Here is a 26,067-nt window from a genome sequence, read left to right as displayed (position 1 = left end):
CTTCCGGAGCAACTGAGATCACCCCAAGTTTTTGGTGGGGTTCGTGTTGTTTATTCTTTAGTTTTCTATGTTGTGTCGTGTGTACTATTGTTTTTCTGTTTGTCTTTTTTTTTTAGCCATGGCGTTGTCAGTTTGTTTTAGATTTATGAGTTTGACTGTCCCTTTGGTATCTTTCGTCCCTCTTTTACATATACGCTAAACATTTCTATAATGCGGTAATATTTTTTTCAGACCTCACAAAGATTCAAGGAAAGGTTAGATGAAAAACTGAATGTTACAGATACAAGTCAGATCGTTGGTTATCCAGAGGCACCATTGGCTTATGATGCAGTCTGGGCTTTAGCTTTAGCTCTGAATAAAACTTCTATGCAGTAAGTGTGTAATACTCAGTAGTGTATTTAGACGGCATCAAATGTTTACTTTCGGTTCATATAAGATTAAAATCAATATTATGTCTTCTTCTCAAGATATTGCTTGTAAGCTTTTATGCCATAATCAAATTATATTCAAAAAAATTATTTCTAACAAATTTGTTATTCACATTTTAAAATCCTAGTGAGATTATAGAAAGTCAGGGAGTTTCAATTGTTTCGCGGCATCCCTGTTAAACAAATTATATTTGTCATCCAAACTGTAAATTTGTCACTTACAAATAAAGGTCATGAAAAATTATTAAAAAAAACATGTCACCGAGTTTTAAATAGTTTTAGGCATCCTTGTTAAAAACAAACAAATATGTTGCACCAAAACCTGTTTATTGAGAAAATAATAGATGAAATTACTATCTGTCGAATGTTTTTTAATCTAATGACTTGTATTATATAATCAGTACTAGTATTCTGAGACACAACACTAAAGTGTTTTTGTCATTAGTAATATGTCATTATCTGTATGTTAATAATTCTATATTGCGAGAAGATTACAATTGTATTTTGATATTTTCTTTTCCTTTCAAAACTAAGCGTTGGTTTTCCCGTTTTAGGTAGAAATGGAAATTTGGTTCCCAATATAAATGTTTTTGCATCGGTTGATCTGTAATAATTTTTTTCTTAATCTTCCTTGTTTGTTTACCCATCATGCAAATTTTCACAGCTTCCCAAACTAAATTTGATTTGACAATGCACTTTGGTAGTTCTACAGTACCAGTGGTTAATTAGATCTGTGTTATTATTTAGCAGCAATATATTTATTGCTGGCTTTGTGTCATGCGAAGAAGATACATCATTGTGCTGTGAATCCATCACTGTATAGTAAGAGAGATCGTAATTGTTAGTAAGAAACCATTGTGAGTGGCCATTAGTTCATTCAAGTAAAGAGGATTACATCAATTATCAACTACATAAGTGCGTATTAATTCAGATCAAAATATTTAAAATCAGCATGAAGCAACAGCAGAGGTTAACGATTGACAACTTGCGTAAAACAATTGTCTATTTGTAAGTGAATTTAAAGCTTACATTTTTTTTACATACATAAGGCCGTTATTTTTCTCGTTTGAATTGTTTTACATTGTCTTATCGGGGCCTATTATAGCTTACTATGCGGTATAAGCTTTGCTCATTGTTGAAGGCCGTACGGTAACCTATAGTTGTTAATATCTGTGTCATTTTGGTCTTTTGTGGATAGATGTCTCATTGGCAATCTTACCACATCTTCTTTTTTTATATTACTCAAAAGAAATCTTGAAAAAAATATGACCGTTTTGTTATCTGTATAAAGATTGAAAGTGGTTGTCGTTTGTTGTTGTCTATTTTGTTATGTCAATCGTTTTGTCATTAATCCGGCCTTTTTTTCTCTCTTTTGAAATGCTTCACATATGTCATGTCGGAGTCTTTTGTAGCGGGCTATGCGGTGGATTTTGACTCATTGATGAAGAAAATACGGTGGCAAATACATTGCTTACATGCACTTCATTTGGACTTTTTTTTTTGTCGTGAGAAGTAACACTTCATGTCCCTTTTATATAACTTTTTTTAAGTTACATATTAACGTTTGCAAATCGACAATAAAAAAAAGTGGGATTACTTAGGCAATTGTTGAAATTGAAATAACATAAATAACGAACTCCTTAGATAGTTATAAAATAGAAATTCCTTAACAAATGGCAAAGTGAAAAGATCAAACGCATCAAACGAATGGACAACAACTGTTATATTCCTGAACTGTAATAGGCATCTTCCTATGCAAAACAAATGGTTGACACATCATTGGTTATGACTAGACATTTGGGTGACTCGTCATTGGTTATGACCCACCAACCATTGATTATGACTCGTCTCTGAATCACCATTTTGTATGGCTCACCATTAATTATGGCTTGTCTTTTGTTGTGGCCTATGATCGGTTGCGACTCACAATTGGTGTACCTTTCAAACAGGAAGTTCTAACCCTTCCGGATCTTCCTAATTCACTGAAGGATGTTGCACAATATTTAGAATACTGTGTTGTGATGTGTCGGCTATTGTTAATATGTTCGTGGGTTATCTTTTTATCATCTTATGGTCTTTGATCGACACATTTGTATCTTCTCACTTTTCGACGTTTTGTATGAACCAACCGTTTTGGAATGTTACATTAGTAAATCTAAGCACTTTAAGAGTTTTCTAAGTTTACAATGTCACTTATTAACTCTATGAAATCGAATTAAAGACAACGTTCGTACCGTTAAAAATCAATCTCAAGCTAATTGTATAACTTCTCTGTTAGATCATGAAGTATGAAGCTCAATTTTAAAGGTAATTAGAATTTAATTGATATTTTGAAAGACACATGTCAGCCTCAATGAACAGCATTGATGCATTCTTTGTTGTGTTGAAGTTATGACATGCACACCGTGAAGATTATGCCGAAGCTTTGAATGTTGTTCAATTGATTAATAAATTGCTGTCTATTCATATAAACAGTATCGTTGTATTGCTTTTTAACTTGTCATTCAATGTTCAAAAGATTAAAATACCTAAATGGGACCGAAACAAATAAGAGTTATATCGACTTTGCTAAAGATATTAATTTACCTTGAAGGACATGTTAGTTAGTAAAACATGTTTTCCAAAAAAGTATACTGAAAATACTGAACTCTAGGAAAATTTAAAATGGAATGTCCCTAATGAAATGGCAAAATCAAAAGCTAAAACACATCCAACGAATGGATGACAACTGTGATAATCCAGACTTGGTATAGGTATTTTCTGATGCCCAAGACACTCATGGGTTAAAATTTATATCACCAATTCTGCGAAATATACTTTAAAAAGTGTTCCGTTATTTAATATATACAAGTTCATGTATTTATTAATCAATTAGCTCCAAACATGGCTTGTCAATATCGGATTTAAATTGAAAACTTACATGTTTTGAAAAGAATGTCCAACGTAACCAACAGGACTAAATGTTAATTTGCAACCCATTATTGTGAATACCTTAATTTGAACTTTTGTAAAAAAATAATTTCCAATTTAGTTTTAGATACATATGAAGCATTCGCAAAAGTTTGTCGAATAATACGTATGATTTAAGTGTAAACATCCATAATATTCAACTTATACAAGCAAACAGAGTAATTTTCTGACAACTAAAAGGTTAACACAATTAACTGTGATACTGTAACTTTTATAAAGATTGGAAGACTGTCGTTTACGTGTCCATAGTCATGATAAATGTGTAAGGAAATCATAAGAAATGCATGCATGGATCTTTATTGATTGGGTGACCTGCAGAAAGAAATAAACAAAATGAATTACAGAGAAAATAATATTAAGATATTTTATTTCAATCATTTAAAATTATTGAAAAGACGCTGGCGTCATCCCTCAACATAATGTAATGTAACGCTGGAATGATGATTCCTCTCATATTGTTTAGTGACTATTCCTTATATTTATCCCATTTGTCAAAAAAATAGGGAATCATAGATATAATTATGTCAGTCATTGTTTGGGGAGGGATTGTTGGTGATAAAGACCACTTTGTGCTAGTCAAAATAAAAGAGAAATCAGTTGACAAAAAAACCAACAATTGTAGTGATTTGAATATCGACTGTTTAGCCTGAACTCAATACACCAAAATCATTAAGATTATAACACAATGTTGACTGCTGTATGTTTTGTTCACTCATTGTTGTCAATGTAATTGAATTTTAAGCGACTGTCATATAAGTGAGGGATTCAATCAACTATTTTGCTACATAAGGAAATGCCGTTACCAAGTCAGTTCTATAACATTTTTTTCCATTCGTTTGATGTGTAAAAGGTAAAATCACAAAAATACTGAACTCCAAGGAAAACGCAAAACGGAAAGTCCTAATCAATCGAAACCCAAAAGCACAAACATATCAAACGAATGGACAACAATTGTCATATTCCTGACTTGATACAGGCATTTTCTTATGTATAATATGGTGGATTAAACCTGGTTTGATAGCAAACTAAACCTCTCACATGTAAGTCTGTCGAATACGATTCTATTAAATTGACATTTTTCTGTTTCAGATTTTGATTTTGCCATTTAATGATAAATTTTCGTTTTGAATTTTCCTTGGAGTTCTGTTATTGAAAAGCAACAAGGACCCAAAATCTACTAAATACATAATAAAGGCAACTGTAGTATACCGGTGTTTAAAGGTCATAAGTCGATATAGAGAATTCAAAGCCGAGTTAAAAACTAAAACCGAGCAACATATCAACTATAAGAGGAAAACAAACGAACAGCGGTAACACTGAAGTGCAAAAAAACAAAACACACGCTTACATACACAGAACACACTATTTCATAACAACTGCCATATTTCCAACTTGGGATAGGACATTTTAAGACAAAAATGGTGGATTGAATCTGGTTTAATGGCTAGCCATTAAAATATATATTGAAACAGTGTTTCTGTTTAACCAGTTGTGTTGAGCTAGTCGGACACATATGTCGAGGTCCCTTTATCTCACAGTACTGTTATGTCGAATAACTCAAATTCAAAATCAAATTGTAATAGTCTAGAGATACAAATTTTATATCAAAACCTGGGTATCCTAAATGACAAAATAACTATAAGAAATAATTAGAGATCAACAACATCTCCTTTAATTCGTATGTTTTTAATGATTATAATCACTGTGTTGTCATCAATTGGTGAATGAAAATTTAATCGAAATTCATAAGTGAGAATAATGGCAGAATTGTATTTTCAGGTTGACGGAACAGAAGAAATCGTTGGAACATTTCGACTATTACAGTGATGATGTAACAAGAGAAATTTACTCAGCAATGAATAATACAAGATTTCTTGGGGTTTCGGTGTGTACTCTATTGGCTTTCATTCTTAATAATTAATTTGTATTATCAAATGGGATTTTAAATGAACAAAACTGTGTAATAAATTGCATACATAAAAGTATCATTTTCTAACAGTTAAAATGAGTAGTCGTTGTCTACTTTATATTGCAAGTCACAGACTTTTCAAGCCAGTTCGCATTGGAAAAGATGAAAAAGAGAAAAGATCTTTTCTTAATCTTTCATTTGCCAACAAAGGTCTCGATGGCGTCAACCTAGGCAATATCCTTCATCATAAATTAGTGCAATCGAAAATACCTCCTTACTTCAAAGACCAGTCTGTACCAATAATTTCTCATACCTATACCGAACCTATTGCAACTAAAATTTTCAATTACAAACGCGTTTTGCAGGATCTCGATATTGACGACTTCAAGTCTAAACCTCCTGATTGCACTTGTGCTAGTTCCAAATTCACATATAATCCTGCTGGCCACGTTATTACCGGTGACCTTAACATTGTTACTTTAAAATTTTGATGAATTCAGTCCAGGATTATGCCAGGCCATGGGCTAAGCGCGAGAAGGAAGACGTAGACACTCTTTCCGAATGGATTAAGGCAGTGAGGTCGTTGATACAAATCAGAATTAAGAAACTGGATGGGTCCATCACTTCCCATGCTACGTCAATCTTTAAAGACCCAAATGTTGCAAAACACCTATCCGACCTCCATGACAAATATGTTGTTGTCCCCGCAGATAAAGCCCCAAATAACATCGTTTTTGTGTGTAAAAGTCATTACATCAACTGCTTGATAAACGAATTAGGTATTGACAATTCACTTGGAAACTCAACATATACCCTCACGACACTTACCAAAGAGGAAATCCAGGATAATCATAGGTCTGTTCTATGTTACTTTGGAATTTCAACCAAAGATGAAGAACTGGATCTTCCATCACTGTATTGGATACCTAAACTACATAAGTGTCCTTACAAACAACGGTATATTGCTGGGTCTTCCAAGTGCTCCACGAAACCTCTTTCTAAATTATTAACATCTATTTTATCAGCAATCAAAGACGGGCTTCAAAGCTATTGTGAAACTGCCTATTCTAGAGTTGGCGTGAATCAGATGTGGATACTTAAAAATTCAAAAGATCTTTAAGAGTACATACAATCTAATTCTCTTTCATCTTGTAACAGTATTAAAACATTTGACTTTTCTACTCTTTACACAAGTATTCCACATTCCAAACTAAAAGACAAATTGAAAGAGTTGGTATTACTTTGCTTCATAAAAAAGAATGGCCAACGTAGATACAAGTATCTTGTCTTAGGGAGGGATAAATCCTACTTTGTTTAGAATCATTCTGATTCAAACAAAAAATTCTCTGAAACTGATATTATCAAGATGCTTGATTTCTTGATTAAAAACAGATTTGTTACGTTCGGAGGACGTGTTTTTCAACAGACTGTCGGCATTCCAATGGGAACAAACTGTGCCCCTCTACTCGCCGACTTGTTTCTTTATTATTATGAGGCTGACTTCATGCAGGAACTTCTTAGGAAGAAAGATAAGAAGTTAGCAATATCCTTTAAATCTACTTTCCGCTATATAGATGCTGTTCTTTCACTAAACAATTCAAAATTTGGTGACTATGTGGAACGCATCTATCCAATCGAACTAGAGATAAAGGATACTACAGATACAGTTTAGTCGTTTTCATATCTTGACTTACATCTAGAAATTGACAATGAGGGTCGGTTGAAAACAAAACTTTACGACAAAAGAGATGATTTCAGCTTTCAAATTGTGAACTTTCCATTTCTAAGTAGCAACATTCCAGCAGCACCTGCATACGGGGTATATATCTCCCAATTGATACGATATTCCCGTGCTTGCATTTCCTATCATGATTTTCTTGATAGAGGTTTGCTGCTCACAAGGAAGCTATTAAAATAAGAGTTCAAAATGGTGACGTTGAAATCAATCCTTCGTAAATTTTACGGACGCCATCACGAGTTGGTTGACCGTTATGGAATAACCGTTTCACAAATGATATCGGATATGTTCCTTACGTTGTAACTAAAATCCCCTTCCCTTTCATGAATATGACCTACCGAATTAGACTATTTACCGGATTTGTAATCACATAAGCAACACGACGGGTGCCAAATGTGGAGCAGGATCTGCTTACCCTTCCGGAGCACCTGAGATCATCCCTAGTTTTTGGTGGGGTTTGTGTTGTTTATTCTTTAGTTTTCTATGTTGTGTCGTGTGTACTATTGTTTTTCTGTTTGTCTTTTTCATTTTTAGCCATGGCGTTGTCAGTTTGTTTTATATTTATGAGTTTGACTGTCCCTTTGGTATCTTTCGTCCCTCTTTTAGTTTGGGTCTGTCATTTTTTTTTAATTGTTTCTTTGGAATAACAAAACAGTATAAAATGAGGCGGCAATTGATTTTTATGCTAGACAGTTTGGTGGAATTTTCTAATTATTTTTTTTTAAATGAAACGAGTTTGCCAAATTTCCAACTACAACAATTTTTTTTTATTGTTTCTTTGGAATAACAAAACAGTATAAAATGAGGCGGCAATTGATTGTTATGCTAGCCATTTTGATTGAATTTTTTAACTAAATTGTTTTAAATGAAACGAGTTTGCCAAATTTCCAACTACAACAATTCAAAACTCTATTTTATGGCAAAATGAACTGCATCAACCAATTACTTAAAACTTTATTTAGTCCTATACAAATTCTTTGTGGTAGTTACTCTATGATTTATAGTGCTGTATCGGAAACATACAAGCAAACATAATATAACAACAATTAATCAATGTTAGCAGTCATCAGACAGAGTCATTAATTTTCAATTACATTTTGATAGTCTTCAGTGGCACAATGGTTAATGTTTTGGATGCCCTTTTGTTAATTTGGTTCACCGAAACAAATTGTTTTCATTGAGTTTTTGGCTAACGTAATATTTCTTTCACTGTGTCTAGACGTTAGATGTAGACCATCATTCCAATATGGTTATTAGATGTGTTGTTAATTTTATATTATCAGGGAAACGTTGCTTTCTCCTCGGAAGGTGACAGAATTGCATGGACACAGATTGAACAGATGATAAGTATGATATTTAAAACGTCTTAATTCCTATAACATGTCAAGTATATATAAAATGTGATCGCAGAAATTTTCGAAATAGCTACAGACTATAGTGCTTTTAAACAGGACTTTGTCAGTTTATAGCAGTGAAAATACATTAAAATTTTACTTATTCTGTTTAATAACTAGTATTACTTTTAATGAACAGTATCATGTAGACGAAACGTGTGTACGGTGCAACACATTATGAATCAAGTATCTTTGATGAGTTTTAAAAGTCTTTCAAAATTCCTTAAGGCTCATCAGAATTGCATTTTAAAGTCAATTTTATGAAAATGTCTTTTAAGCTCTTTCTTTCTAGAACATAAAGCTTTTTTTCAATACACACGAAATAATGAATGTTATGTTTATACTCAATTATCTTTTACAGTCTAGAAAAAAATCGAATGTTCAATGTGAATGACCCTTTATCACTGCATAATTACAATACATTAGGGTAAACAAGTCCATTTTCTGTTTCAGATGGAACATATCGCAAATTAGGTTATTATGATTATAACACAGATAATTTTACATGTTTTAATGCTGAAAAATGGAAAGGTATGTGAATACTTATAAAACGATTTGGCGATGTAGCATGATTGTGAATGAAACATTAATCCACTGAAGTTCAAATGAAATGGATGTTAGTTATCAAAGGCAATGGTACGGCCTTTAACAATGAGAAAGACATATACCGTACAGTCGGCTGTAAAAGGCCATCACAAGAAAAATATGTAACATCTAAATTGAGAAAACTAACGGTCATTTGTAAAACAACCAAAACTGTGAAAACAATATTGAACATGAAACAATGACAACAACTAAACTACAGGATTATGACGTAAGACATGCACATATAGAATGTGGAGGTTAAAACTCGTTTGAATCATTAATTTGGGACAGTAGTGTAACCAAACAACATAAGAAAAGAGTAAAATCACATACATACTGAACTCCGAGGAAAAATTCAAAACGGAAAGTCCCTAATCAAATGGCAAAATCAAAAGCTCAAACACATCAAACAAATGACAACAACTGCCATATTCCTGACTTGGTACAGGCAAGAACAGAATTTAAAGAATAACCCATCGATCGAATCATATTTATCACCAGTTGATCCTGATTTATAACAATATGTATTTCTCTTTCATCACGATTTCAACCAAATTGTTTAGGTTAATAATTTAATAATTATACAAATTTCAACACTGTGGTTGATATAAAAAGGAAGGGTGTATTCTGTTCTTTTATAGGGGAGAAGCCACCACCAGATCGTACTGAAATTGAACCATTCCTAAGGGTGGTAACATACAGTTTATTTGTGTCTGTTTGTGCCTTAGCTGCCTTGGGAATAATCTTTGGAATTGTGTGCTTGTGTTTTAATATTGTCAATAAACATAGAAGGTATGGTAGGAATTTAAATCCTAATATTCTATTGGAACTTGTGACTATCTATTAAAGGATTAAAGATTCATGAACATCTTTTTAATTATCTGTTTTAAAATGTTTATACATTGCATGGGGTCTTTAACGATGAATTATACTACTGATATTGCGTATAAATGGGTGCATCGTTTATGAATTATCTGTCATAAACGTCAGAGACGACTAAAATATCATTTTTCAATGACATCTTTATTGTGATATTCAAAAAGGTGAAAGTCCATAAAAGCTATATCAATCAACGAAACTTCTGGAACACAACTGTCATATTCCTGACTTGGCACAGACATTTTCAACGGAAAAAATTGATGATACAGTGAGATCTTACATAGATGCCAACAAAATGTCTTTGAAATGTATTCATTGTTCCAAATAAATAATTGCACTCTTATTTTTGTTGAAAACCTTACTATGCACTCAAACTAGTTGAGCTTTGCTCTTTACGGAAGCTTTTGTCGAGTATTTCCAATCTCGTCTTTCAACTTAATCACATGAACTACTAGATAAAACAGATTGTACTCGTTCATAAATGAAGACTTTTGTTTTCATGTTCATTTATTTTTCACAGATTACGCAATAATTATGATCCTTTCTTTAAGAATATACTTGACGATAATAATTTATATCGAGCAAAATTTGAAAGCCTTGAACACTGTAAATATGCTGCATAATCAATACATATAAACTTCATCAGTAATGAAAATATTCCCATGTGAAGCTCTGGTCATCCATCCCTAGATGAAGCCGTAATTGAGATATATAAGTTGACATTTTATTAATCAAGCATAATAATTTTAATCCTGCTGTCAGAATTGTTGGTAAAATTATTCAAAAAGCGATCAATTTGCTAAAAAAGATATTTGTTTTTACACAAGAAAAATAGAGATAAACTATTTTTATATATGGGATTTTTGTGTACCTCTGTACACCAAACAGAACTGTTATCGTAAACAATGCCTTTATTAACATTCAGCTCAAGTTTGTGGAAACAAGAATAAAAAATTGAAATACAAATTTGCATTGATTAAGTAAAACATATTCAAACATAAATGTGAATATCACATTTCAATCTGCAAATGTTTTATTAATTGTAAATGTCAAAGTCTCACTGGGGTTACAGATGTCTTTAGCTAACATTGTGTTTTTCATTTCCAAGATACATTTTAATTAACACTAGTAATCATAATAATGGAAACTTGATCGCAAAACCTGTAGTGGCAAGGTTTTCATTAAAGTTTGAAATGCAATAAACAGGTACCCGCTTCTTAGTAACAATTGACACCGATTGACTGTTCCTATCAGTGATTATCATATTAGACTTGATAAGGACAGAACTATGTCTCATGCATTACAATTTTAATATTTCTTTCAATTAAATGTATATACGATGCTTAATATACTCTTGTTTTGTAGGTGCATAGCGTATTCCCAACCTAATATGAATAATATAACCATTTTTGGGTGTATGGTGTGTTTGTTTTCAATTTTCTTGTTGGGATTGGATGGACAATTTGTTGAACCAAATACGTTTCCTCTTATTTGCCAGGTAATAACCTATGAGCTTTGTCTTGTTTTTATAGAAGACAGCATTTTCATTTCCTATAAATGTCATCCACTTCATTGTATCATACTGTCAATTGGTGATATATTTTTAACTTCCGTTACTTATTAGAACCAGAGTAACAGTTAAGGATTAAGGGTCAACCGTCATTGAGTAATTGACAAACTTTATCTTCGATAACAAAATTATGAACACATAGTATTCATACATCGACAACATGGTCAAATGCCTTTCTACCTTTCGGTTTTAGTTTTTGGTAGACACAACGCTATTTTGTAATTCATTTTCCTCATCTAAAATTCATAATTGAAAATAAAAAGTACGATGTACCCATATTTTGACTATTATATTTATTGTGTCTGTTTATTTAACGCATCAATGTAAAAATATCGGAAATTGATGAGACTGTCATTAAAGTGAGAGGGTTAGCGATATAGAACCAGGTTTAATCCACCATTTTCTACATTTGAAAATGCCTGTACCAAGTCAGGAATATGACAATCTTTCTCCATTCGTTTTTGATGCGTTTTGTTATTTGATTTTGCCATGTGATTATGGACTTTCCCAATTGATCTTCCTCTAAGTTCAGTATTTTTGTGATTTTACTTTTTCCATACTCATTGATGCATTGTTGAAATATGAAATGAAAAATAGCCCGTATATGATTTGTGTGTACATTGTTTCTATTTCCAGATCAGATGTTGGTTATTGTCACTTGGTTTTACGTTAGGATATGGGGGAATGTTTTCAAAAATTTGGACAGTTCACAGGTTGACAACTGCAAGGAAGAAAGAAAAAAAGGTAAGTTTTATGATGCTAAATAATTTTCAGATGAGAAACTTATTCAATCATCAATTCATGATCGGTATCACTCTTTGTTACTGTTTGGTGTTGTCTGAAATCAAGATATCAGGGAATCATTATGGTCATATGCTAAAACATAAAATGGTGAGTTTTAAGCAGATGATTATGAAATGGGTGGTAACAAACTACATTTCCAGTTACAAATAGTATGTATGATTATGTTTATAACTATGCAAAATGTTGAACAGTTCCCCACGGTCCTAGTGTCTTTTTGTTGTCGGGATGTACGAGTACCCGGCCACGTCCACCTGTATTTTGGTGGAGGGTTGGGATCCCGCTAACATGTTTACCCCCCCCCCCCATTATTTAAGTATGTGCCTGTCCCAAGTCAGGAGCCTGTAGTTCAGTGGTTGTCGTTTGTTTATGTGTTACATATTTGTTTTTCGTTCATTTCTTTATATAAACAAGGCCGTTAGTTTTCTCGTTTGAATTGTTTTACATTGTCTTATCGGGGCCTTTTATAGTTGACTATGCGGTTTGGGCTTTGCTCATTGTTGAAGGCCATACGGTGACCTATAGTTGTTAATATCTGTTTCATTTTGGTCTCTAGTGGACAATTGTTTCATTGGCAATCATACCACATCTTCTTTTTTTTTTATATATGACAACGTTTTCATGGTATGTATGTTAAGTATTCTCCTCTTTGCCTCTTAAACAATATACCATTTTATGGGATGATGACATTGGGTAAAGATTTGAAACCCCCAACCATCACTGGTAATAAGCAAATCGATAGTATAAATGGGAAGGGTAAATACAAAAAAACAAAATTTGTTCACATAAATTACTTATACCTAATTTACCATATAAATCTTAAATTAATGTTTGCGTTTATTGAAAGCAAACTCGTAGATGATTATATAATCATCTTACAAAAGGCAACAGTTACCGATGTTAAAATCCCAGAATCCAGATTCATTTACATATTCCTTCTTTTACTACATGTTCATATTTGGCTTGGTCAAAATCCAGAAAAGCGCTTCGAATGCATGAAGTTTATTAAGTGTTGTTTTCATTCTGTAGTCTTATCCAGACGAAATACGCCTCTGGTGTACACAATTATATACCTATATTCTATAATGAGTTCTTTTAATGTTTAGACTGTTTTAAACATTTTGAATATAATAACTGAAAACGATATTCAACTGATATGGTATGAACCCGTAAAAGTATATATGTTTTCAATATATATTTTTCAACTTATTATTACCCGATAAGAATACATATTTATGAGTTCTATTGCAGAAGGTAAACAGTTGTGAACTGTATACAGTGTTGATAGTCATTCTAGTATTAGATGTTGCCTGTTTGACCACGTGGCAAATCAAGGATCCGTTGTATAGAACGGTTGAGACATTTGACATGGAAACACAGACAAATACGGACGAAGATATAGTGTACCAACCCCAGCTAGAGCACTGTACTTCAAAAAACATGTCAGTATGGTTAGGTAAGTAAACAGTCTATAAATAAAAATGAATACGATGTCAATTAAGTGTTATCATTGTAGTTAACCATTTGTTTTGAAACATCGGAGATTACTGCAGTATGTTTCTACCAATTGTAAGCACAAGATACACAAAACCATTATTTCCTATTTATTTCGAGTATATAATTTGTCGTATGTGATGAGTTCTATCAACAACTCTAGGTGTCCTTTGCGAGCCTGTTGCAAGGCTAAAATTCCAATTTCTATCTTGCATACCTTTACTTTTCAGTGGCAGTCAAAATTTTCCAACTTAGTCGACTTTCAGAACCTCCCTATTGTATTAATTGTTAATTTGGTCACGTTCGAATTTGCATGAGATAATTTCAATTGGACAACCTAATCAATATAAGGGGGAGCATTGTGACAATTGTATTTGTCGAACTTAAAAGTAATTAAAAAGAATGTACATTCTGCGTGTGAATATCCATGATTCACAGCCAGAAGAATTGCTATTGATGAATAATTTGTAAACAAAAAGCACTCAGAGGATTTCAAAGATTATCTTAAATTAATGCATTTAGACTGTGACAACTTCGTCGCTGTGATTTAAAAACAACGAGACGTCAATTGTAATAAATCAGACTTGAAGTTAACATTCAATCGTCATTAGTCGCACACTTGACCTATAATTTGGTTGATCGAATTATCACTTCTTTTTCATATTAATCAGTTAAGTCATGACGACAACAGATGCAAGGTTAGTGTGTAACATTGAAAGTTGACAAAGACAATTCGTACCTATTACATCCTGATAAGATCTATGTTCAGTGAGGATTAGAGGACAATCAAGTTCAAACTGAGTTAAGCTCTATAACTAACATACAATGTTATTTAGAAAAGTTTGCGACAAAGCATTTCACATTCATTTTCAACTACAGGCCGACTGATTTTCACTTTTATATCTATTTATTTCATTATCGATAAATAAGGAGGTTGCAATTAAAATGGAACAAAGGTCCATGTTGTGTGTATTGTGCAATAGAAAACCATTAGTAAACGGAGAAAACCAGACACGTTTTAAGTCTAATATAAAATATAATCCTTTCAAATTGGCCCATAAATCTGACGAAGGGATTGATGCTGACTGAGTCTGGTCAATTTCAGATCGACGGCAGATAGTAATTACGGAGATTACCATATCAAACGTAAAAGACTAACATTTAGTCAATATTAAGGAAATATATGGCCAAATCTCAATACACAGCTTGAGTGACATTAACGAAATTGTTCGATTCAAACGGACTGACCAGGCCAAGTTATTTGTGGTAATTATTGTCGAGTATGTGCAGAAAACGTGTAGTTAATCGCTCTTTTTACCCATTGTCATTCTGAAAGTTTAAAAAATAATACTTGTAACAAGAGAATCTGGCAATGCGAACGTTGATTTCTTATAACACTTAATGGATCTCTTATTTTTGTGCTGTGACGTCATGCAGATTATCCATCAAACTTGATACATTATTTTGATTAATAAGATGAAAGTGCATCAAATAGCATCAGATGCATGCATTTAATTCCATTTATGTGCATACTTTCTGCTATCATAACTCATGTTGTTAAATTGTCTGAATGTTCGCCGAAAAAAGTGTTAATTATACATCAATCTTCGAAATTCTAAGTCATTTGCGTTCATTTGTTTTAACCTGAGACAGGATTTTCTGAGTAAAACATTAATCACTATTTGCAAAATGACCAAAAGACGTATCAGAGTATTTGTTATACGTGACAGTAATGTTTTCTTTGCAATTTAAATTAATGTACTCTTTAATTATGTGTTTCGTGTCATAAAATAAGTCTTTACGATAATACATGTACATAGTTCTTTAGAACTGTGTAAATCTAATTGAAGAATACTGACAACAGTACAAATAGCACAATTATAGAAATAGGCAATAAGGAAGGGAACACAATCATGATCGTATTATCACGGGGTAATAACGTTACCAGCTATGATGCGTGAATTCTTACATCAGAAAATTATTGTACCAATAAAATTGAGAATGGAAACGGGGAATGTGTCAAAGAGACAACAACCCGACCAAATAAAAAACAACAGCAGAGGGTCACCAACAGGTCTTCAATGTAGCGAGAAATTCCCGCACCCGGAGGCGTCCTTCAGCTGGCCCCTAAAGAAGTATATACTAGTCCAGTGATAATGAACGCCATACTAATTTCCAAATTGTTAAGTCTGCAATATGACGGTTGAAATATATTCGTTTGTTGTGCTTTGATCTTTTGATTTTCCCATTTAATTTTGGACTTTCCGTTTTGAATTTTCCGCGGAGTTCTGCTTTTTTGTTATTTTACTTTTTACCCACTGTAACAACATCAAAGAGAGGTGAAAGATACAAAAAGGATCCTCAAACCATCAGTCGAAAACAACTTGACGATGCCACGTCAAATAAAGAGAAAATCGACCAAAAACAATTAACTGTAAAAGAAACATCAGAGCCTGTAATTCAGTAGTTGTCGTTTGTTTATGTGTTACATAATTTTTTTTTCGATCATCTTTTATATATAAATAAGGCCGTTAGTTTTCTCGTTTGAATTGTTTTACATTGTCATTTCTGGAAATTTATAGCTGACTATGCGGTATGGGCTTTGCTCATTGTTAAAAGGTCGTATGGTGCCTTATAGTAGTTAATTTCTGTGTCATATTGGTCTCTTATGGACGGTTGTCTCATTGGCAATCATACCACATCTTCTTTTTTATATAACATAGAAAAACTAAAGACTGGGTAAAACGAATTCTGTCAAAACCCGGGGGTTCTCCAAAAAAGGTAAGAAGATTCTGATCGAATTGTGGCACCCGTCGTGTTGCTCATGTTAGTAGAAACCCGATGATAAGTTAAATGCGGAAAGTCACATTCGAGGAATTACGGGATATTGGTAACGATAACTTGAACATATCTGTCGTTATCTTTACACAGATATTTAAAAAAAAAACTATCTCGTGTGTTGTTCATAAACTTGTCTCAATTATGAGTTACCTTAATCCACTTGAACTTTTGGTGTAATAACTTTCTTGTGAGCAGACTTCATCTATATGTCAACTGGGAATTATGTACCCCATATACAGGAGATGTTGGAATACTGCTTCATAGAAATCGAAAGCTGAAATCATGTTTTTGTCATTGTCTATTTATAGATGAACGTCAAGATATGAGCCAGATTTGATTTTATCTGGTGTGTCATTTATTTCAAGTTCGCTGAAACAGATGCGTTCAGCATTGTTAGCAAACTTTGAATTACGTAGTGAGAATACATCATCTTTAATTCGGAAAGTGAAGTAAATTTCTGATGCTAGCTCCTTTTTAAGGAGCTACTGGCACATATATGCTCCATATGTTTGAATATCCCTTTGTTATATTTCGTCTATGTTTTGTGCTGCTTAACAAAGAATGAGCATTTCACAATTGGAAAATTAATGCTAAAGAGACGCCTGGCCTCACGGTCATTAAACTTTCGAGCAAGATGTGTGTACTCAGATTCGAGAATCAACCAATCAAAATACAGGATTTGTTGTTTCGAGCATGATTTTTGTGCTCCAAGCACTGATCAAAGTTTTATGACTTCAATCCCTGATATGCTCGCGGAAATTTAGAATGTTTTGTGGTTTTTCAAGTCTTGGACATTTCTCCTTCTCTCACCTTTTGATGTGTTTGCTATCATCTATTGTGTCTTATCATTGTGTTTATAGTAAGACTGAATTAAGTTCAGAAATGTTTTTAATGTTTATGCTTTTGTAATTTCAGGAGTTATATTTGGTTATAAAGGAATCCTATTATTATTCGGCATATTTCTAGCATATGAAACCCGGAGTGTCAAATTGAAACAAGTGAATGATTCTAGATTTGTTGGAATGAGTATTTATAATGTTGTGGTGAGTAGAGATATGTGTATGAGGACATCTTTTTGTACTTTAACCGAGACTTTGTGATATTTGACACAATGACTTACTTGAACAATAATGTTTGATCTGTTTAGTAGACGTGTTTACTTGTAATATCAAAATATTACCTTTAGTTCGCATTATTCTGAGATTGGTGGACACCTATCATTCAGAAATATTAGAATTTTGTGTAATTGGGTATTTTAATGTTTTAAAAGTATGTGTTACGTTACGCTGTCATTTCTTTGTTTTTAATCAAAATTAATAGGAGCAATACGTTTTGTGAAATCTCATAGTGCTAATTCCATATCTTGATGATATATTTGTTTCGGTTTACTTTAATTTAAAAAGTGATCACTAAGCATGCTTTAACAAATAACATCATGTTCCCATGAGTCTATTTGTTACAAAAAGTATCTAAAATAATGGTGATAAGTGAGGAAAAAAAAGTATCCCTATTTGTTGTTATTCTTTGGAATGTGTAGTTTCCTTGATAGCATTATTGATATCATGTTTTTTAAATGATATGGTAAGTAAATATTGGTTTGAATCTGTACTAATAAGTTTAGATAAACAGAAAAAACAACTATTCAACTCAACATACCAGTTATAAATAAAAGATTTGTTTCAATGACAGAAGTAAACAAGACAATACGCATTTAATGCCTATATGGTGTGTTATCTGAAACGATACCTTTAAAGGAATGTATAAATGCAACTTTTTAATCGAATATTGAACCTAATTTTGGTTATTTTACTCATTGGGTTATTACATCATTGATTTTTACACCAAAATCAAATTCTCTTAATTCTTTAAAACCTCTGAAAATCGATCTGATATATTCATGTAGATCAGACTAAAATTATGTATACGTATGTGAACGTAAGTGTAAACAAAAAACAGAGAATTTCTTTCATTTGTCAAAAAATCAAATTCTTAGAACAGTGTACGAATGTTAAAATCTAGTGGAATATAAATCACTGAATGCATTAAAAGAAGTATATACTTCGTTACATCGAATCAATATTATGCAATTATGAATTTTTCATAGATGAAATTTCTTCAAATAGGTGAATTTTTCTAAAACAAAGAGATAAAAAATAATCATGGTACCAAATATATTTTCGATTGTTAGGTTATATTTAATGGCGTCTAAAATTGCATCCTTATAAATATTGTTTACATCTACTGTGAATACTCTAATGTTGGGGTTGATACGGACATTAATTATTTCAGATTTCTCAAGAGATTTGACCGATCTATTCTATATTCTTGAAGCACCATACAAAGAACCAGTCATCATTTGTAGTGTGAATTAAGTTGTTATATCTTTTGTCTGTAATATAATTATTACGTGAATAAAAGGATGCAGCAGTATTTTTTTAATATCTCGTCAGATACAATTATGATTTAATAAAAGAAGCAAATGTAAATCATTCGGTTTTATTGCATCTTTGTATTGTATATGTCAAAAGCTTGAGTTTTTATTCGGTGGGGATTTAAAGTATCAGCCAGAAAGTCGGAGCATTGCTCGATAGATTGAAGCCTTTTTAATTGTTTTTATTTCACCTTTGTACAAATATATCGGATTATGTAACATGAAAACTTGTATTACTATGGTTGTTCTGTCCTTATACATAGATGATCATAGCCATACTTGGAATTAATTTTGGTGTGATTTTTAGATTCAAATCTTGATGCTCTTTAACTCCGTAATTCGTTGGTTTCCACATTTTTTAATTTGATCGCCTCTAATGAGTAAAATGTAGACTAAACTAGCGTCTATCGTATTTACTTAGAAGCCTTGTATCTTCTTTGTTTTTATACAGTCTAAACCATTAAATATCGAATAAATGCTCTATTGTTAGCCGATGAAATAAAAAAGTTAACTTTCTGCATATTTTGTATGTTACAGGTGCTTTGTGTAATAACTGCTCCTATTACACTACTTATAAACAATCAACAAGATGCCAGCTTTGCCTTTGTGTCTTTAGCCATTCTTCTATGCAGCTTATTATCCACGGGACTTATTTTTGTTCCAAAGGTAAGATTGTAAATAGATTGTAAAGTATACGTCAATGAAACAGAATCCTAACAAAAAAACCTTAAAAGAACAACCATTATTTCTTCAATAAGACATGTTTCTTATCTTATCATTATCTTAAGCTCTTTTAAAATTGTTCTTGGTCAATAATGCATAGAAGTTATTTGTAAATAAAACAATGTTCTGCAAATAATATAAAGCATCATGATATGATCTACGACAACAGCTGCCAAAGTTCATGACTTAGGACTGAATAAGTGGTGTAGTTTGAGTGTATGGAAAATGAGTTCACTGATGTTCAAATCAAATGTTCGAATACGAAGTTACAAATCAAAATATCAAACCAAAACTGGTGGACTCGCTTGAAATTTAAAATGAGCTTGAATGAGTATGTCGTCATCGTAAGCGTCTCCTGCTATAACTGCAGTTAACTCTTATATAATAATGCGTTATATCCTCATAGACTCCCAACAGTGCTTGTAACCATGGGCGATGGTGCTTCATCATTAGTTTCCAATATGATGAACACATATAGACATATAAATATAGGAATATCAAGAAGATCGATTGGTTGGCGGAAATAAAGATTTGGTGTGCGTTACAGCGAGCTTATAAGAAAAAATAGAACATAAGCATGGTGAAAAATGAATGATAATTTTTTTGGTCTATCATTAATCTGTCTAAATTAAATGTCGGCTCTAGTATGATTTCCAGGTCAAAACTTACTACCCAAGGTCAGTCAGTCAATTAGACATTTTCTTTAGTTTTTAAAACGTCCCCGAAAACACATTAAAAGGTCATGCAACTGGCGATGACAGTCGCTGTTGTAAACCAATATGTGATTAAATTTAGAATCACACAAGGTACATAGTTTAAGTCTGGCAATGCAGAATTCAAAGGAACTCAATTTTAGAAATTCTTTTAATTTTTGCTTATTTATTTTAGATGATAGAAATAAAAAAGCGACCAAAGAAATATAATTCAGAAATAAGAACCATAACAGAGTCCCATGCTATTCGTGAAGAAGAGGAAAGACATCAAAAACTGCTAAGAGAAAATGATGAATTTAAAAACCAGCTTTCAGAGGTATGTGCATTTGTTTTGTATACGTTTATTATTTAGTTCTTAGTCGGACATATAATGTGCATATTAACTTCTGTATAAAACATCGAAACATTGTCAATTTCGAGTACTCGTGGATAGATCGAGGAACACTTCATGTACCAGATACACGAAAACAAACCATTAGCAACTATAAGAATTAATTCGTATCCAAGGATATTAAAATTGACTTCAATTGTGTGTACACAGGGTCAAGGTGACAGTTTGTTATTATATGTCGATAATTATAGGATTGAGTAAAATCAAGGTAACAAACAACCACTGATGGAATTGCATGAATTCCAAATGGTGCAGCACCGGTTACATCTCTATTATAATCACTGACATGAGGCTTAATGATAAGGATGCTAACAACTACAGCTCACTGTACGGCCTTAAACAATGCGCTGTTCTCATACAGTAAAGTTACTCCCTGGATTGAAAAAAATGTTAAAAATTTCAATAGTGAAAACTGACTGCCTGATTTATGCTAAAAACAAAAAATGAAAAACAATTATACCCGATGACCTCCAAATGGATTACAGAATTTAGACTTGAATGTCAGAATTCAGTGAAGAATGTGGCGGGGTGAAACCTGATTGTGATCTCCCCTTACCTGACCCAGTGGTATTATAGCACATTATGAAAGCAAGCTGTAAATTGAACTCGAAAGAGTACTCACAGATATTGTAGCTAGTTCAATGTTTGTCTGAACTTGTAGTTTGTGTAAGACCTGATGTTGACTTTTGTCTTTGTTTTCTGCTTTTGCTTTTGGTATGCCCCAACTTCGATAGTAGCTGGGCATTATGTTTTCTGTTCTGTGCGTCCGTTCGTTCGTCCGTTTAAGTGTTTGTCCGTCCGTCCAGGCGTCAAGCCGTTCGTCCGTCTGCCCCGCTTCAGGTTAAAGTTTTTGGTCAAGGTAGTTTTTGATGAAGTTGAAGTCCCATCAACTTGAAACTTAGTACACATGTTCCCTATGATATGATCTTTCTACTTTTACTGCCAAATCAGAGTTTTTGCACCAATTACGCGGTCTACTGAACATAGAAAATGATAGTGCGAGTGGGGCATCCGTGTACTGGGGACACATTCTTGTTTTTAGCTCACCTGTCCCGAAGGGCCAAGTGAGCTTTTCTCATCACTTGACGTCCGTCGTCCGTCGTCCGTCGTCGTCCATCCTCGTCGTTCACCTTTTACAATTTGAACTTCTAGAGAACCACTGAACGGAATGAAACCAAACATAGCATGAATGTGCCTTATGAGGTGCTGATCAAGTGTTGTTACTTTGTAGCCGATCCATTATCCAAGATGGCCGCCAACGGGGGACTTAATTAAACATAGGACCCTACGGGAAATGCATACAAATGACTTCTCTTAGAGAACCACTGAATGGAATGAAACCAAAGATAGCATGAATGTTCCTTATATTAGCCCATTCATCATCCAAGATGGCCGCTAGCGGGGGACTTAGTTTAACAGAGGACCCTATGGGAAATGCATACACATGACTTCTTTTAGAGAACATCTGAGTGGAATGAAACCAAACATAGCATGAATGTTTCTTATGAGGTGCTGACCAAGTGTTGTTACTTTGTAGCCGATCCATTATCCAAGATGACCGCCAGCGGGGAACTTAGTTTAACATAGGACCCTATGAGAAATGCATACAAATGACTTCTTTTAGAGAACCACTGTATGTAATATAACCAAACATAGCATAAATGTTCCTTATGAGGTGCTGACCAAATGCTGTTACTTTGTAGCCGATCCATCATCCAAAATGACCGCCAGCGGGGGACTTAGTTTAACATAGGACACTATGGAAAATGCATACAAATGACTTCACTTAGATAACCACTAAATGTAATGTAACCAAACATAGCATGAATGTTTCTTATGAGGTCCTGATTAAGTATTTTTACCTTGTAGCCAATCCATCATCCAAGATGGCCGCCAGCCGAGGACTTAATTTAACATAGGACCCTTTGGGAAATACATACAAATGACTTCACTAAGAGAACCACTGAATGGAATGAAACCAAACATAGCATGTATGTTCCTTATGATTGCTGACTAAGTGTTGTTACTTTGTTAAACGATCCATCATCCAAAATGGCCGGCAGCGGGGGACATAGTTTAACATAGGACCCTATGGGAAATGCATACAAATGACTTCTTCTAGAGAACCAGTGAATGTAATGTAACCAAACATAGCATGAATGTTCCTTATTAGGTGCTGACCAAGTGTTGTTACTTTGTAGTGGAGCCATCATTCAAGATGGCCGCCAGTAGGGGACTTAGTTTAACATAAGACCCTATGGGAAATGCATTCAAAAGACTTCACTTAGAGAACCACTGACTGGAATGAAACAAATCATAGCATGAATGTGCCCTATGAGGTGCTGACCAAGTGTTGTTACTTTGAAGCCGGTCCATTAACCAAGATGGCTGCCAGCGGGGGACTTAATTTAACATAGGACCCTATGGGAAATGCATACAAATGACTTTTCTTAGAGAACCACTGAATGGAATGACACAAAACATAGCATGAATGTTCCTTATGAGGTGCTTACCAAGTATTGTTACTTTTTAGCCCATTCATCATCCAAGATGGCCGCCAGCGTGGGACTTAGTTTAACATAGGACCCTATGGAAAATGCATACAAAAGACTTCTTTTAGAGAACCACTAAGTGGAATGAAACCAAACATAGCATGAATGTTCCTTATGAGGTGCTGATCAAGTGTTGTTACTTTGTTGCCGATCCATTATCCAAGATGGCCGCCAGCGGGGGACTTGGTTTAACATAGGACCCTATGGGAAATGCTTACAAATGACTTCTTTTAGAGAACCACTGAATGGAATGAAACCAAACATGAATGTTTCTTTTGAGGTGCTGACCAAGTGTTGTTATTTTGTAGCCGATCCATCATCCAAAATGGCCGCCATCGGGGGACTTAGTTTAACATAGGACCCTATGGGAAATGCATACAAATGACTTCTTTTAGAGAACCACTGAACGTCATGAAACTAAACATAGCATGGATGTTTCTTATGAGGTCCTGATTAAGTGCTTTTACTTCGTAGCCACTCCATCATCAAAAATGGCCGCCAGGCGGGGACTTGATTTAACATAGGACCCTATGGGAAATGCATACAAATGACTTCTTTTAGAGAACCACTGAATGTAATGAAACCAAACATAGTATGTATGTTCCTTATAATTGCTGAACAAGTGTTGTTTCTTTGTTAACGATCCATCTTCCAAAATGGCCGCCAGCGGGGAACTTAGTTTAACATAGGACCCTATGGGAAATACATACAAATGACTTCTTTTAGAGAACCACTGAATGTAATGTAACCAAACATAGCATGAATGTTCCTTATGAGGTGCTGACCAAATGCTGTTACTTTGTAGGGGAGCCATCATCCAAGATGGCCGCCAGTGGGGGGCTTAGTTTAACATAGGACCCTATGGGAAATGCATTCAAATGACTTCTATTAGAGAACCATTGAATAGAATAAAACCAAACATAGCATGAATGTTCCTTTTCTTATGAGATGCTGACCAAGTGTTTTTACTTTGTAGCTGATCCATCATCCAAAGTGGCCGCCAGCGGGGGACTTTGTTTAACATAGGACCCTATGGGGAATGCATACACAAGTCTTCTTCTAGAGAACCACTGAATTGAATGAAACCAAACATAGCATGAATGTTCCTTTTCTTATGAGGTGCTGACCAAGTGTTGTTACTTTGTAGCCAAATTTTATCTTTTTTTATATGATTTCAAAAATCGAATTGAGTCAGGTGAGCAATACAGGCTCTTGAGAGCCTCTAGTTTTCTGTTCCAAACTGTTTTGTTTTTATTATGTCATGTAAGAGAGAATAAATCCAACAATAATAAATTGCTTCTCGAAAATCTTAATTCTATAACGAAAGTAGATAAAGAGCAACACTACTTTATCAAGATTTAATCTCATAAATAAATTTTGAACATACCAACCAAGAAAAAAGCATGAACGTGAGCTCAAACCAAGACCGTAAGTGTCTCTTTTCCCCATGCATGTATCACCTGCGTGCCATCAAGACTCAGTTAAAAATTTCATTTCATTGAGAGAAAATAAATTCGGAATCTTTTCAAATCAGACAAATGTTTGGGTTCTGCTGTCTTACAATTGAAAACCGCAAAAACTCTCTTTTGAATTGGTGAACATTCCCATTAAATTATGAGTGTGATACTAAGACCTGTGTTTTTGTCGATTTTAATCGTTCTTACTTAAAATGTATATCTCTTTAAGAGGAGTTCTTATGTTATGAACGCAAAATAGATATACTACAACGATTTACATATTTACCAAAGAAGTATGTATGAACTGTTTTTGAATGAATGAGTTTGATGATTTAAACAAATTTCAGTTGGAAGACCAAATTAAAGACCTGAATTGTCAACTAGAGAAAAGATCTCAAGAAAGACTTGCAATAAGTGCTGAATACAACAATAGTCCTATTTTTATCAGGCATACTGAAGGTGATGATATTGCATCGGTACATGAGTTCCAAATGCATCTTCCGGATAGATATACCATTACAGTAGATCCCTGCAGTGACTCTGGATTTGTAAAAAGTTCCAGATTTTCTGTTTCTGATCAAGATTTGGAGTTTTTATGATATATGTTTGACGTTTTTCAATAAAGGTTGTGAGCTTTTTATATAGTTAAGCTATGTCTCTTTCTATTTCATTTATTACACCGACAGGTTTTGTCGCCATCCGATGCTATAAGACCTCTTTGTAGGTAAAATCGTCTCCAGTAGTAAAAACCTTATTTGCAGTTTTCCGCAAAAACGTATGACGCGTAGATTACACCATGATAAATCGAACCAAAAAAACCCATACAATGAATTGTCATTATGTATTAAAGTTTGCAATTTTTTGTGTAACCACAATATTATTCTCAATGTTATAGACTTGGTATAACACATTTAGATGAGGATCTCATTTTCAATCATTAGTACAATTAAAGAGGTGAAATTAATTTATCTTTTTGCAAGAAATGCAATCTGTTATCGAAAACAATGAGGTACACTTTTAGATGATCAAATAACCACTGTTTATACATGTGAATATATTCATATATGGAGAAACTATGGTTTGTTTCTTTCCGGTATAGCCGACAAAAGGTTTGAAATCATATCTTCCAAGTTCTTTTGCAACCACGTATAAAAAATATCGTTCGTGAGAAACGATATTATGTAGGTTTTG

The 26,067-nt window shown here is 33.5% G+C and overlaps 1 protein-coding gene across 1 annotated transcript in view; it reads left to right on the top strand.

The window, feature by feature from the left end:
- Positions 1-25,504, top strand: part of LOC139511398 (gamma-aminobutyric acid type B receptor subunit 1-like) — an 88,540-nt gene extending 63,036 nt beyond the window's left edge. Inside the window, exons 7-18 of the mRNA XM_071298098.1 lie at positions 232-371; positions 5,178-5,283; positions 8,329-8,392; positions 8,893-8,970; positions 9,666-9,816; positions 11,269-11,401; positions 12,110-12,217; positions 13,526-13,730; positions 17,525-17,652; positions 19,578-19,706; positions 20,652-20,792; positions 25,224-25,504. Of these exons, the coding sequence (XP_071154199.1) occupies positions 232-371; positions 5,178-5,283; positions 8,329-8,392; positions 8,893-8,970; positions 9,666-9,816; positions 11,269-11,401; positions 12,110-12,217; positions 13,526-13,730; positions 17,525-17,652; positions 19,578-19,706; positions 20,652-20,792; positions 25,224-25,475 (1,635 nt within the window). The 3' untranslated portion in view covers positions 25,476-25,504. The remainder of the gene's footprint in view (positions 1-231; positions 372-5,177; positions 5,284-8,328; positions 8,393-8,892; positions 8,971-9,665; positions 9,817-11,268; positions 11,402-12,109; positions 12,218-13,525; positions 13,731-17,524; positions 17,653-19,577; positions 19,707-20,651; positions 20,793-25,223) is intronic.
- The last annotated feature ends 563 nt before the right edge of the window (positions 25,505-26,067 follow it).

The sequence above is a fragment of the Mytilus edulis genome, chromosome 2, assembly GCF_963676685.1.
Source record: "Mytilus edulis chromosome 2, xbMytEdul2.2, whole genome shotgun sequence".
NCBI classification, from domain to species: domain Eukaryota; kingdom Metazoa; phylum Mollusca; class Bivalvia; order Mytilida; family Mytilidae; genus Mytilus; species Mytilus edulis.
The sequence above is the reverse complement of the archived record's forward strand: the minus strand, read 5'-3'. Positions and strand labels throughout refer to the sequence as shown.